General features: G+C 46.8%; 1 protein-coding gene across 14 annotated transcripts in view; it reads right to left on the reverse strand.

Annotated features, from left to right (window-relative positions):
- The window catches only part of LOC137504402 (calpain-13-like), a 232,546-nt gene that overhangs the window by 168,197 nt on the left and 48,422 nt on the right, over window positions 1-15,927 (reverse strand). For all 14 annotated transcript variants that reach the window (XM_068232775.1, XM_068232776.1, XM_068232777.1 and 11 more), the window contains one exon: window positions 1,221-1,473. In XM_068232775.1, the coding sequence (XP_068088876.1) occupies window positions 1,221-1,457 (237 nt within the window). In that variant the 5' untranslated portion in view covers window positions 1,458-1,473. The remainder of the gene's footprint in view (window positions 1-1,220; window positions 1,474-15,927) is intronic.

Below are 15,927 nucleotides of genomic sequence, written 5' to 3' on the forward strand. Positions count from 1 at the left end.
GACTCTGCTCCTTCCACTATCTAACCCTCCTCTCCTGATATACTCTGTGCTGCTGGAGGACTCTGCTCCTTCCTCTATCTAACTCCCCTCTCCTGATATACTCTGAGCTGCTGGAGGACTCTGCTCCTTCCTCTATCTAACGCTCCTCTCCTGATATACTCTGTGCTGCTGGAGGACTCTGCTCCTTCCTCTATCTAACTCTCCTCTCCTGATATACTCTGAGCTGCTGGAGGACTTTGCTCCCTCCTCTATCTAACTCTCCTCTCCTGATATACTCTGTGCTGCTGGAGGACTCTGCTCCTTCCTCTATCTAACTCTCCTCTCCTGATATACTCTGTGCTGCTGGAGGGCTCTGCTCCTTCCTCTATCTAACCCTCCTCTCCTGATATACTCTGTGCTGCTGGAGGACTTTAATCCTTCCTCTATCTAACTCTCCTCTCCTGATATACTCTGTGCTACTGGAGGACTCTGCTCCTTCCTCTATCTCCCTCTACTCTCCTGATTTACTCTGTGCTGCTGGGGGACTCTGCTCCTTCCTCTATCTACCTCTCCTGATATACTCTGTGCTGCTGGAGGAGGACTCTGCTGCCGCCCCTATCTAACTCCCCTCTCCTGATATACTCTGTGCTGCTGGAGGACTTTACTCCTTCCTCTATCTAGCTCTCCTCTCCTGATATACTCTGTGCTGCTGGAGGACTCTGCTCCTTCCCCTATCTAACTCTCCTCTCCTGATATACTCTGTGCTGCTGGAGGACTCTGCTCCTTCCCCTATCTAACCCTCCTCTCCTGATATACTCTGTACTGCTGGAGGACTCTGCTCCTTCCTCTATCTAACCCTCCTCTCCTGATGTACTCTGTGCTGCTGGAGGAGGACTCTGCTCCTTCCCCTATCTAACTCCCCTCTCCTGATATACTCTGTGCTGCTGGAGGAGGACTCTGCTCCTTCCTCTATCTAACCCTTATCTCCTGTTCTGCTGGAGGACTCTCCTCCTTCCCTGATATATTTTGTACTGCTGTAGGACGCAATGTGTTCTACTTGATGATCAGTATCACATTGTACCGTGTTAGCCATCATTTAAAACGTCTTGCTTCTACTTGATGAAGCACACCTCTCCTGATTCAGTCCCATCAATTCATCTGAGCTGTGGCCAACAATGTGTGAGGACCTCAGCCCTGGAGGACTGGAGTTGGACAGCCCTGACATACAGTCTTGAACTTACGGTTGGTCTTTTCCACTTGATGCTGAGCAGCTTGTCCTGGGATAGCAGATGCTGTCCAATAGAATACAGGCTGGCTGGAAATGCGTCATCTTCAAAGAGCTGCCGTCTGTTCAGGCAAGTATCCCGGATGGTGTTGAAATCTTGACCTTTGAATTTTTTGGGGTTCTCCACCGTTCCGGTGCTCCTCTTTGCCTGCTGCCCCTCTGCCACCTTCTGGTACACCCCAGGGATCGGCATTGCAGCACAACTTTATCTACAGAGAAAAAAACATACCCGTTTAAATATATAACTCTATAGAATTCTAACTACGGAATGTAGTGCTGAATGTCCTCATTATCAACATCCTCATCAGAGAGAACCAGAAATGAATGCCGAAGGGAGTTCACAGCTAGCCTGTCCTTTGGATACATTTGTTTAAACATTTCTTTTCATATTTGAATAAATCCTCCCTGTAAAAATAGACCAGCCGGCACAATGACAATCGTTTTCAGGCTGCTTGTATAAAGTCCTGAGCAACGACTACAGGAAAATGTCTGAAAACATTAGTAACCGAACACAATAGAACTAGACGAAAGGGGGGAATAAAAAGGAGGCAGGAAATTTGGGCGCATGAGGAAATTTGGGCGCCGCCATTCACTCCCATAATAAATATCTTTTAACGGGCGCCCAACAGGAAAAAAGGGCGCCGGAGAAAAATAACGTTTTACAAGCGGCGCCCGGAGGCTTTTAATGTTTTATAACTGCTTCTCATGATTACACATTATTTAATGATTTATAATTTTTTTTTTTAAATGAAAAACAGTACAAGATTTTTTAAAACATCATTTTTAAATGAAAAACAGTACAAGATTTTTTAAAACATCATTTTTAAACGAAAAACAGTACAATATTTTTTAAAACATCATTTTTAAACGAAAAACAGCACAATATTTGTTTACAACGTTATTAATGCTTATCACAGGGGGGGTCTTAGGTTTAGGCACCACCAGGGGGGTCTTAGGTTTAGGCACCACCAGGGGGGTCTTAGGGTTAGGCACCACCAGGGGGTCTTAGGTTTAGGCACCACCAGGGGGTCTTAGGTTTAGGCACCACCAGGGGGTCTTAAGTTTAGGCACCACCAGGGGGGTCTTAGGTTTAGGCACCACCCCCCCTGGGGTTTAGGCACCACCAGGGGGTCTAGGGGTTAGGGATAGGTACAGGGAGAGTTCTGTATGAGAGTAGGGTTAGGTATAGTTTTAGTAAAATTCTTATTAATGTTTTATAAAACGTTATTATACATTTCACTTTTTTAAACAGGAAAGATTAACGTTTTTACAATTGCCGATTTCATACACATTATTTATAACCTTATAAAACATTATTTTTAAACGAAATATAGCAAAAAAAATGTTTAAACGTTATTCATGCTTATCGTTTAAAACCCTGCGCCCTTTTTTCCCGACGCCCTTTTTTAACGTTCACGAATAAAATGCCTTTTATGTTGTTACATGTACAGCAGGGGTATCAAACTCAATCACATAAGAGGCCAAAATCTATAACAGTCTATTACATGGGTAGCCACAACAAAACCTGACCTGGAGTGCCGGAGGGAGGGAAGGTTAGTAGTTGGGGGCCCTCACACCTCTCTGGGCCCCCTGAAGTTGCATGTGCTGCTCCCCCGTAGTTACGCACCTACCATTGGTCTTCTCATGCAAGAACTCACTATGTTTAGATGAGAGAAATTGGACTCCTGTCAAGCCAAAGAAAAGAGGACAAAAGCTTTCTTCAAAGTACGGAGACCCTTTATTTAGAGACATATGTCAGAACAGGAAAGACAGACAGGCACTGATGGCCAATTCTGAACTTATGGCAGAGCCGGATTTACAGCTCAGGAGCCTGTAGGCAGAGGTGCTCTGGCGCCCTAAACCCCACCCCTCAAATCAGGCCACATCCCCTATTAAGTAGGCATCCCTCCTCCCCACCTCATTAATCTATGTAGTAGATGTGTCCCCCACCCTAAGTATAGGGATATAGGGAGCCAGATGTGCCTCGACCTCAGTATTAAGTAGCCCCCCAATGGGTAGGTGGACACTTGGGGAGGAGAGCCGCCTCTCCTACATAAGGATCTTGTAGGCACGTGCCTACAATGCCTTATGGTAAATCCGGCCCTGACTTATGGCATGGTATTGTGTTGGAAAATGAAGTGGAACATTAGGCATCCTAGAGGTGAAAGCCAGACAAATGCACCACGTTGCTGCAACCCTCGAAAAATGAACTTTGTGCGTTCAGTGCCTGAGGCAAGAAAAGGTAAATAGGAGCAACAGTAAAATGCTTGTAACAGTAAGGAATGGCAGGCCATCCCGATGTAAACAGAAATATGGGGGGAGGGGGGGGAGATTTGGGGTTCAGGGGATGTTCAGCTTAACCACTTGATGACCACAGCGCTAACCCCCCCTAAAGACCAGGCCATTTTCTACTGTACTGGGCTGTGCAGGCTTTTCAGCCTCCTGCACAGCCCAGCTATGGAGCCCAGCGATCGGACTCACCTCCTTTTTTTCTCCCTAAGGGGACATGCCGCCGGAGGGGTCCAATCGCTGCAGCACTTTGTTTTTTTCTTCGGCCTCTATGAGGCTCTCTCTCCCTCCCTCCCCTTCCCTCCTTCCCTCCGCTGCTTGATTTGGAACAGGACGGCGATCCATCCTGTTCCGCCTCTCATAGGCATCAGCCTATGAGAGGACGGCGCTCCCTGGCCAATCAGAGGCCGGGGATCGCCGATCTCGTACAGCACTGCCGTAGACCGCATGACTTGACGCCCATTGGCGTGAGGCGGTCCTCAAGTAGTTAAAGCGGGATTTTCAGCCATAAGATCAAATTCCATTTACGCAATGCTCTTTGTTTATTATGTAGTCTACATCCTGACCCTGCATTGTAAGCATTCCAATATAATCATAAAAGTGTCTGATGTAATGAATCTTATCTCAGTCAGCCTGGGTCTTTTCTCATACATTGCCGACTAGAGGGAAGCTAAAAAAAAAGCCTTTGAAATCTACCTGGGGGTGGTTCCACCTTTCTTGTGGGTGGGCCATGAAGGCATACGAGGGGAGGCTCTATGAGTATATATATTGAGGACTAATGCCATTTACCACTATGACAAAGGACCATGTCGGTCCGAAACATGTAAGCTGTTAGTGAGTGCTGCTGATGCTGTTTTTATTGGATACGTCTATAATAAAGTCTGTCGGTTGCATATTTGGGTGAAGTGCTGACCCCTTTTCTTCATTCCAATATAATCATAAATGTTTCTGCTGTAATTAATCTTATCTCAGTCAGCCTGCCTCTTTTCTCATACATTGCCGACAAGTGGGATTCTAAAGAAAAGCCATGTTATCTTCCCTTCCACTCCTAACATTCCTGCTCCTTGCTGACTGGCTGAGGGCAGTTCAGTGTGAAACGAGGCTGTGAATGGAAATACACCTCACCCCTCTGCAGAAGCTGCTAAATTCCAATCTATGGTCTGCTCACGTGTTTAAAAAGCAAACTAGATATGAAAGTGCAGTTCTGCATACACTATTTCAGGCAGAGGAGTAAGGGAGGAAATTACATCAGGATTGGCTTCAGTCAAAGGCAGTAAAGATGGAAAAAGCCTGGAATGGTTTTCTCTTTATTTATTATATAAAATTCACTGATATGAAAATGTGGACAGGACAATACATGTGTTATGTAAGTAGAACAAGTATTTATCTACTCATATATGTGTTGTTTTTTTTCCCTGGGATAGTATGGCTGACTCTCATTCTTCTAACAGTGAAACAATGTGATTTGTGTGATATGATTTTCTATCTGCATAGCAATGTTGACACGTCTAACTTGCTTTTACTTTTAGCAAAGCAATAAAAAGAGTTGGAAATGAATAAAAACAGCACTGGTTAGTGGTTAGAGACTTAAGTTTGAACACAACCTGCTTCTGCGGTGATATGAGGTTCCCGTGGAGCATATTAACAGATATGCTATAAAAAGTGCAAATGATCCAGATTCCCGCGTGGACAGCAGGAGACAAATTTAGCGGCTGCTCCCTGTCGCCAAGCCTCCACTTATTGCTTTTATCACTGCGTCTGTTTTCCCAGACTGACTCAGCGCTACTTCCTATCAGTGTCACATTGATGGCCAATGCAGATAATTCAGCCCTTCAGTGTCACAACATCGGGTCATGCGGGGCCAATTCCTGCATCTCCAAAACAGCAAGAACTCCGACTGAATGTCAGGAACAGAATATACCCACAAATGTGTAACCAAGGATTGAACTTCATCCCAATCAGTAGCTGATACCCCCTTTCCCATGATAAATCTTTATAGACCATCAGGGGGGGTCTATGTGGCTGATTTTGTGGGGAAACCCCTCCCACAGTGTGATGTCATGAGCATAATCCTGTCAGTTTGCTGTCTGTGAACCTCGTTGCATTATGGGAAATAACGGCTGTTCCCAGCTGCCAAGCAAGCAGTATCTCCCTCTGTGCATACAACTCTCAGTAAACGAACATTCAGCACAGATCATCTGAGGGTAGTGATAAGCAGAAATTACGCCTGTGCAATTACGCATCTTAATGCATATTTTGGGGAAAATCATAATTAATTTCGTATGTAATGGTAATCATTCAAAATTTTGCGTAATTTTTTGCGTAATTTGGTGCTGACTTTAGCGGTTAATAGCAAAGTTGACAAAATCCAGGATATTGACCCGACTGTGTACCCTCTAAACTATTGCCTGATGAAACGGGATAGTGACCCGTGAAACGCGTTGCAAATCTTTGAGCTTTTAATAAAAGTTACTTTGTATGTGAGTAACGTCCCATTGTCCGTTTTTTTCTACGGGGGAGGTGAGTCCACCAACTTCCCCCTTTTGAACGGTTTTTAATCACTTTTACTCTTGTGGGTGCCTCTGTTATACTGTTTTACAAATCAACTAGTCCACCCCAGGTGGAGGGGTGTATCCCCCTTTTTCCTATCTACAGAGAGCGACTTCTTATACCTGAGTAGGGTCAGGTTATAATTCTCTCCACCTGCCTATCCAGTGGTTGCCTTTTGTGGTAACCTATACTTGTGGGTATAACCATTGCTTGATTACACACTTTATCATCTGCTACTAAGGTACTACACTATACTGGGCTCTCGGTCTCGCTTTGTGTTTTTCAAGTTGGCTTTACTTCACAAAGATTAGTAGTCAACATTATTTCTGGTAGCTTACCATGTGTCATCCTATATAATATAACCCCTGTCCCTCTGTGTCCTGTCCCTCTGTGTGTGTCCTGCTTCCAGACTTGGCAGTTTGCTGTCTGAGAACCTCATTGCATTGTGGGAAATAACAGCTTTTTCCAACTGCCAAGCAAGCAGTATCTCCCTGTGTGCATATACTTCTGACAGTGGTGGGAGACGGGTGAGCAGGACGCATCGGTATGAGCATTGCCGGGGTTTAGCGGCCGTGGCCTAGCGCCCGTTTCTTGACGGGCAGGCCTTTTTACTAGTATTAATAAAATACCAGAGACTCAGATAAAAGTGCCAATGTTTTCTGGCAGCCATTAACCCAGAGTTGAAAGCTGGGCTGTTTTTAGGTGTAGGCAATCCAGGCAGATGCCTAAGGTGACACCAGCAGGAGGAGGCACCACAACAGCACTATTGTTAGCACACTTAAGGTGCCCATCAACCCGATCAACCAAGAGAGAGATCTCTCTCTGATCGAACCTGATAGGAGAGAGATCTGTTGGCTGCCATAAACTGCAGGCCGATTCCCGATCAATTTCAGTGTGAAATCTTTCAAGAATCAGCCTAGTGACCCCTCCTCGTTGCCAGGCTGTAAAGTGCTGCAGAAGATGTCAGTGCTATATAAATACATGACCATGCAGTAAACATGCAAATATGTTGTAGTAAATGTTTTGCATCTGCCATGTTATGAGTATCCAAATGACTTCTCCAGATAATACCATAAACAGTTGTCAGGAGTCATAACATGATTTCTAACAGCATTTATAAAAGTGTTCTTAACCTCTTCAGGACCAGAGCCATCCTTTCCTTGTTTTAGCCTGTGATTATTGTGATTGGCTCACAGTATGGCGGTCATGGTGGGGTCATGGTGGCCACACGTGTTATGGTTGTGGGAAATCATAGTGGTTGTGCTGCTTCGTATGGGGGTCATGGTGACTGATCACACTCGTCATCAGTGTGGTAATTCATAGAGGTTGCACTGTTTCATGTGAGGGTTACGGTGGCCACACTTGGTATGGATATGGGAATCTATAGAGTTTGCACTGCTTTGTGTTGGGGTTCTGGTGGCCATACTTGTTATGGGTGTGTGAATTAAAGTGGTTCCACTGTTTCGTGTTGAGGTCATGGTGGTCACACTTGTTATGGGTGTGGGATATCATAATGGTTGCACTGCACATGTGCTTTGGGTCCTACGGGAGAAAAGTGCTTTAAAAAAGTTTTGTTGTTATTGTTTTGTGTGGGTTCATGGTGGCCACACTTGTGATGGGTGTGGGAAATCATAATTGTTGCACTGCTTCGTGTTAGTCATATTGGTTACACTTGTTATGGGTGTGGGAAATCATAGTGGTTATGCTGTTTCATGCGTTAGTCATAGTGGTTACACTTGTTATGGGTGTGAGAAATCATAGTGGTTGCGCTGTTTCATGCGTTAGTCATAGTGGTTACACTTGTTATGGGTGTGGGAAATCATAGTGGTAGTGCTGCTTCATGCGTTAGTCATGGTGGCTTCACTTGTGATGGGTGTGGTATATCATAGTGGTTGCGCTGCTTCGTGCGTTAGTTATGGTGGCTACACTTGTGATGGGTGTGGTAAATCATAGTGGTTGCACTGTTTTGTGCATTAGTCATGGTGGCTACTGGCTACACTTGTCATGGGTGTGGGAAATCATAGTGGTTGCGCTGCTTCGTGCGTTAGTCATGGTGGTCACACTTGTTATGGGTGTGGGAAATCAGTGGTTGCGCTGCTTCATGCATTAGTCATGGTGGTTACACTTGTGATGGGTGTGGGAAATCATAGTGATTGCGCTGCTTCGGGCATTAGTCATGGTGGCTACACTTGTGATGGGTGTGGGAAATCATAGCGGTTGCGCTGTTTCATGCGTTAGTCATGGTGGTCACTGCCAGGTCACACTTGCTATGGATGTGGGAAATCTTAGTGGTTGCGATGCTACGTGTGGGCATCATGGTGGTCACACTTATTATGGGTGTGAGAAATCATAGTGGTTGCACTGTTTCATGCGTTAGTCATGGTGGTTACACTTGTTATGGGTGTGAGAAATCATAGTGGTTGCGCTGTTTCATGCATTAGTCATGGTGGTCACACTTGTGATGGGTGTGGGAAATCATAGTGGTAGTGCTGCTTCATGCGTTAGTCATGGTGGCTTCACTTGTGATGGGTGTGGTAAATCATAGTGGTTGCGCTGCTTCGTGCATTAGTCATGGTGGTTACACTTGTTATGGGTGTGAGAAATCATAGTGGTTGCGCTGTTTCATGCATTAGTCATGATGGTCACATTTGTGATGGGTGTGAGAAATCATAGTGGTTGCGCTGCTTCGTGCATTAGTCATGGTGGTTACACTTGTTATGGGTGTGGGAAATCATAGTGGTTGCGCTGCTTCGTGCGTTAGTTATGGTGGCTACACTTGTGATGGGTGTGGTAAATCATAGTGGTTGCACTGTTTCGTGCATTAGTCATGGTAGCTACTGGCTACACTTGTCATGGGTGTGGGAAATCATAGTGGTTGCGCTGCTTCCTGCGTTAGTCATGGTGGTCACACTTGTTATGGGTGTGGGAAATCAGTGGTTGCGTTGCTTCCTGCGTTAGTCATGGTGGCTACACTTGTGATGGGTGTGGGAAATCATAGCGGTTGCGCTGTTTCATGCGTTAGTCATGGTGGTCACTGCCAGGTCACACTTGCTATGGATGTGGAATAATCTTAGTGGTTGCACTGCTAGGTGTGGGCATCATGGTGGTCACACTTATTATGGGTGTGAGAAAACATAGTGGTTGCACTGTTTCATGCGTTAGTCATGGTGGTCATACTTGTTACGGGTGTGGGAAATCATAGTGGTTGCGCTACTTTGTGCATTAGTCACAGTAGTCACAGTTGTTATGTTTGTGAGTAATCATAGTGGTTGCGCTGTTTCATGCGCTAGTCATGGTGGTCACACTTGTTGGGTGTGGGAAATCATAGTGGTTGCGCTGTTTCATGCGTCAGTCATGGTGGTCACACTTGTGATGGGTGTGGGGAATCATAGTGGTTGCGCTACTTCATGCGTTAGTCATGGTGGTCACACATGTTATGGGTGTGGGAAATCATAGTGGTTGCGCTGCTTCGTGCATTAGTCATGGTGGTTACACTTGTTACGGGTGTGGGAAATTATAGTGGTTGCGCTACTTTGTGCATTAATTACAGTAGCTACACTTGTTATGGGTGTGAGAAATCATAGTGGTTGCGCTGTTTTATGCGTTAGTCATGGTGGTCACACTTGTTATGCTTCGTGCATTAGTCATGGTTGTCACATTTGTTATGGTTGTGAGTAATCATAGTGCTTGCGCTGTTTCATGCATCAGTCATGGTGGTCACACTTGCTATAGATGTGGGAAATCATAGTGGTTGCGCTGCTACGTGTGGGGGTCATGGTGGTCAGACTTGTTATGGGTGTGGGAAATCATAGTGGTTGCGCTACTTTGTGCATTAGTCACGGTAGTCACACTTGTTATGGTTGTAAGTAATCATAGTGGTTGCTCTGTTTCATGCGTTAGTCCTGGTGGTCACACTTGCTATGGATGTGGGAAATCATAGTGGTTGCGCTGCTTCGTGCGTTAGTCATGGTTGCTACACTTGCGATGGGTGTGGGAAATCATAGTGGTTGCGCTGCTTCGTGCGTTAGTCATGGTGGTCACGCTTGTTACGGGTGTGGGAAATCATAGTGGTTGCGCTGCTTCATGCGTTAGTCATGTTGGTTACACTTGTTACAGGTGTGAGAAATCATAGTGGTTGCGCTGTTTCATGCGTTAGTCATGGCGGTCACACTTGCTATGGATGTGGGAATTCATAGTGGTTGCGCTGCTTCGTCCGTTAGTCATGGTGGTCACACTTGTTATGGGTGTGAGAAATCAAAGTAGTTGCGCTGTTTCACGCGTTAGTCATGGCGGTCACACTTGTTATGGATGTGGGAAATCATAGTGGTTGCGCTGCTTCGTCCGTTAGTCATGATGGTCACACTTGTTATGGGTGTGGGAAATCATAGTGGTTGTGCTGTTTGGTGTGGGAAAGGGGTGCAATTATTTGGGGTAGGAAATCAAATTTTTCTGAGGCAATTATTTTTTTAAAACCCCCTTGTTTTAGCATTGGGAGGGTTGAGGATGGGGGGGTCTGCACCCCTCAGTATTTATACATACTGGATGTAGTCTGTGCTTCCGGAAACACTTCTTCAATAAATACAAGTCCTATCCGTGTATGGTAAAGTACGTTTTTCAGAAAATTGCTTATGCTGAGGGCGCTGCCAAAAATGATGCATCGTCCTATCGTTCTGTTCTCCATTTATTACATTTCTGGGGAAGACGATCGACTTTTCACATTCTCCATGCACAAATTATTCCTAATCAAATTAAGCTAGATTAAAACTAACAGAGCCTGAAGAGGGGGCCTGACAAGAATCCCTTTTCTTCTCCTGCCGGTTTAATTGCATTATATAGTACATTAAAATCAATGTACTTCGTTTGCAGCAGCCAAAATCGATGTGTAAAAAGTTGTTCCGCTTTCAGAGTGAATCGTTAAGTAAAGATTTAGGACGGGAGTCGGGTCAATAACGCTAAAAGCAAGAAGAGCAGGAAATCTAAGTGCTGAGGGGAGAATTCTTCATCTGTTATTGGCTGGCACTTCACTTTCGAAGCTGCGTTTTGTATATCGTTTTAAAGAAAAGGACGTTTTCTGGCTCACAACTTCACTGAAAAAAAATTCAGAAAAATGATTTACAGGTGGCATTCCTATCTGTTAAACCGATTTCCATGTGGAAGCCATTTTTGTAATACTAATGCAATCCCTAACCCTAAAACAGGGGTGCCTCTAGCCATTTTGTCACTCCAGGCGAGAAAACCTGTGGCGCCCAAAGGCGCCCCCCCCCCCCCCCGAAAATAATCGTAATGTGGCAGCGTTTAACTAGAAAATAATCGTAATGCAGCAGCGTTTCAACAAAAAATAATCGTAATGCTTCAGCATCTCACCAGAAAATACACGTATTGCGGAAGCGTTTCACCAGAAAATAATCGTATTGCAGCAGCGTTTCACCTGAAAATAATCATAATGTGGCAGTGTTTCACCAGAAATTACACAATGCGGGTAGCATTTCACCAGAAAATACACATAGGCAGGGCTCCACTTTCATGAGGCACAAAGGGGGACAGAAGGAGGCACAGGGAGACTGAATGTGGCACAGGGCGACGTAGGGAGGCACAGGGGGACAGAAGGAGGCATGAGGGTCAGAAGAAGTCACAAAGGAGGACATAAGGAGGCACAAGGGAACAGAACGAGGCACACAGGGGGACACAAGGAGGCACAATGGTCAACAAAAGGAGGCACAATGGGGGACAGAAGGAGGCACAGGAGGACAGAAGGAGGTACACAGAGGGTCAGCGGGCAGTACAGGGGGACAGAAGAAGGCATGAGGGTCAGAAGGAGGCACAAAAAAAGGACAGAAGGAGGCACAGGGGGACTGAAGGAGGCACACAGGGACAGGAGGAGGCACAAGGGGGACAGATTGAGGCACAATGGGGGACAGATTGAGGCACAATGGGGGACAGATTGAGGCACAAAGGGAGGCAAAAGGAGGCACAAAAAGCGGCAGAAGGGGGCACGATGGGGGACAGAAAAAAACACAAAGGGGGCAAAGGGAGGCACAGGGAGACAGTAGGAGGCACAAAGGGGAAAAGAAGGATGCACAAAGGGGGACAGGAGGAGGCACAAAAGGGGTGACAGAAAAAGGCAGAGGGGGGTGTATGGGGGCACAGGGAAGCAGAAGGAGACAGAGGGGGACAGACAACGCCACAGGGAGACAGAAGAAGGCACAAAGTGGCACAGAAAGAGGCACAGGGGGACAGAGGAAGGCGGAGGGGACAGAGGTGGCACATGGGGACTGAAGAGGCACATGGAGAAAGAATGAGGCACAAAGGGAGACAGAAGGAGGCACATGAGGACAGAAGGAGGCAGAGTGGGGCTGAAGGAGGAACAGGGGGCAGAGGTAGCACATGGGGGACAAAAAAGGCACAAGGGGACATAAGGAGGCACGACATAAGGAGGCACAGGGGGACAGAAAGAGGCTGAGGTGGCACAGGGGGACTGAAGGAGGCAAATGAAGACAGAAGGAGGCACAAAAGGAGACAGGAGGCATAAAGGGAGACAGAAGGACAAACAGGGGGTCAGACAAGGCACAAGGGACTGAAGGAGGCACAAGGAGACAGAAGGAGACACAAAAGGGACAGAAGGAGGCACAAAGGGGGGGGGGGGGGTTGGATGTACAAGCCACAGAAGGACACAGTGGCAGCTGTCTGCAACTTGCACTAAGCAGATGCAGCAAAAGCAAGTAATAGAACACGCATGGGGCGGGGCTTAGTCGGGGGCCGGGCTTCGGCCAGGGGGCGGGGCTTAATCCAGCAACATGCAGCCTCCAGGACCAATGGCACTCCAGGCAATGGCCTGTACTGCCTATGCCTACATGCTCCCCTGCCCTAAAATGATCTCACAATTTTACAGTACATCTTGTTGCGTCCTAATTTGTGGTTGTAGCTCAGATATAGAACTGTGTTGTAATAATATTTTCTTTTTTCGGCTTCTGTAGGAAATGTATTTTCTTATAGGCCCGTACACACGCCTGAGTCATCTGAGGTCACCATTACCGACTTCCTCAGCCGGTAATCAGGCATGTGTACGACAGCCAGCGACTCGTGACCCCCAACATGCAAGTGATCTACTCACCCCTAGCAGCGCCGATCCCCCGCCACTCCCATTGTTTGGGCCCCTCTTGACTGCTGTGTGACAACATGCACTGACCGCACGATACTTATATATCGGTAGGCCTTCCGTAACCTATCTCTCACACTAACCCCCCCACCTATGCCTAATAATACCCATCCCCCTCCCTCCCTTCTCCCTGCTCCTAACACTATACAGCAGAACCCCCTCCCCCAACGCTACCGCTTAAAGAGACTCTGTAACATTAAAAACCTCCCCTGGGGGATACTCACCTCGGGTGGGGAAAGCCTCGGGATCCTAATGAGGCTTCCCACGCCATCCTCTGTCCCACGGGGGTCTCGCTGCAGCCCTCCAAACAGCCGGCGACAGACCCGACTGTAGATTCAATATTTACCTTTGCTGGCTCCAGCGGGGGCGCTGTGGCTGCTTTCGGCATGGAAATAGACGGAAATACCCGATCTCCGTCGGGTCCGCTCTACTGCGCAGGCGCCGGAAACTTGCGCCTGCGCAGTAGAGCAGACCCGACGGCGATCGGGTATTTCTGCCTACTTCGGAGCCGACAGCCGTCAGAGCCGCCTGCGCAGGAGCCGGGAAGGTAAATATTGACGTCACCGCTGCACGGAGGGCTGCAGCGAGACCCCTGAGGGACGGAGGATGGCGTGGGAAGCCTCATTAGGATCCGGAGGCTTCCCCCACCCGAGGTGAGTACCCCCCAGGGGACGTTTTGTCGTTACAGTTCCTCTTTAAAGCGGATCCGAGATGAAAAACTAACTATAACTAGTAACTTGTCTATATTTCTTATCTAAAGTTTAGATGGTTTACACAGCAAATCTATCTGTAAACAGTTTTAATAGAATATGATTATTTATTCCTGTGATACAATGACAGCAGCCATATTGTTTGTAAACATTACACAGAGGCAGGCTTATCTGTATCTTGAGCCATCAGCCTAATCCCCTTTCCTCCTCCCTCCTCCCCTCTGCCTCTGAAATCAATGGCTAGTAACACCTCCCCCTCCTCCTGCCCAGACTGAGCTCCCATGAGCCCTTGCTACTGCCAAGGCTCTCTGAAAACATGGCGTGGCTTTTTTAGTTTATAGGGAATTAGAGTATTAAAACAAAAACAAAAAAGTATTTAGCTTGAGGAATGCCCTATAAACAATAGGAAAGGAACACAATTATGCAAAGTGTAAAAGTTCACCTCGGATCCACTTTAAGTCCCATCATCCTACTCCTAACACTAGTGGTGTGTAACAGCCAATCAAATGCCACTTAATCACTCATGCCACTGCATACCTCCCAACATTTTGAGATGAGAAAGAGGGACACTTAAGCCACACCCCTGATCACGCCCCCAACACACCCCTAGTCACGCTCACGCATACCATAAAGATTTCAGAAGAAAAATATGTTGTTTTATAATTCAAACCACACTGGTCCTTTCTATCCTGGTTCATTTTCCTTCATATTAACATTTAAAAATTAGTAATATATCAATTTAAAGGATGGAATAAAGTTTAGAGTCAATTAGACACATTTTAGTAGAGACATATATATATTTTCATAGAAAGAGGGACAAAGTCCTGAAAGAGGGACAAATGAGGAGGAAAGAGGGACAGAGGGACAGGGCTCCCAAAGCGGCCCTAATTTTTCAGACCGTTCTGCCCAGCGGAACAGATCCGGACAAAAATGCAGCAGCATTGGGGCAATGGGAAACGGAACGTTTCTTCACACAGGGGATAAGGGCATGGGCCGACGCGAACCTGAGCGACGGGAGGGTGAGGGAGGGTGCAGCAGCCGGGCGGGTGGGTGAGGGAGGGTTTATACATACCTAATCTTCTGTAGCAGCCGGCGGTAGAGAGGCTTCCATCTTCTTCCGCGTCATGTAGTCACACGTGACTAGTCACAATACGCGCTGTATAGTCACAGCGGAAGAAGAGGAAGCCTCTACCTGCCGGCTGCTACAGAAGATTAGGTATGTATTTACTGAGTGAACCGGGCCATGGACTGAGCCATCCGGATCCGGTGAAGCAGAGACCAGATCCGGCATGCACATCCCGAGGTAGTGCTAGTGACCAAAAATAACAATATAGGAGGAGGACTTTCGAGTCCCTGCTGTATTTGAAATGAATTAACTTTAAATCCTTTAACGAGAATCTGTTGTAGTGGACAATGATGACACCACCTGCCTTTCACGAGAATCTATTCTGGCGGGCAAGTCTGCCATTGTGACCAGTGGGTAATGGCCGGGGAATCAGGGTTCGATTCTGATCCGAAGTGGGAGCCTGAGACGCATGCTGTATAAGTAATGTACCTGCCCTGACTGTGCTTTGCAGACCAGGCATCTGATGGACCCTTGACCCAGCGGAAGACAAACCAATTTGAACGCATTTGCCAAGAATGTGTTATGGAGGGCAAGTCTGCCATTCATTCAACTGTGTGAAACTTTTGATGGTACTTTCTCAGTACCATGGTGACTGACCAGGGGTAATGGCCGGGGAATCCTGTTTTGATTCCGGTCTGGAGTGGGAGCCTAAGTAATGGCTACCACCACCACACATCCAAGGAAGGCAGCAGGCACGCTGTGGGCAAAGGAGCAGGAACGGCTACCACCACACATCCAAGGAAGGCAGCAGGCATGGCATGCACATGCCGAGGTAGTGACCAAAAATAACAATACAGGAGGACTTTTGAGGGCTTGCTGTATTTGAAATGAA

The sequence above is a fragment of the Hyperolius riggenbachi genome, chromosome 4 (genome assembly GCF_040937935.1).
Source record: "Hyperolius riggenbachi isolate aHypRig1 chromosome 4, aHypRig1.pri, whole genome shotgun sequence".
In the NCBI taxonomy this organism is placed as follows: Eukaryota; Metazoa; Chordata; class Amphibia; order Anura; family Hyperoliidae; genus Hyperolius; species Hyperolius riggenbachi.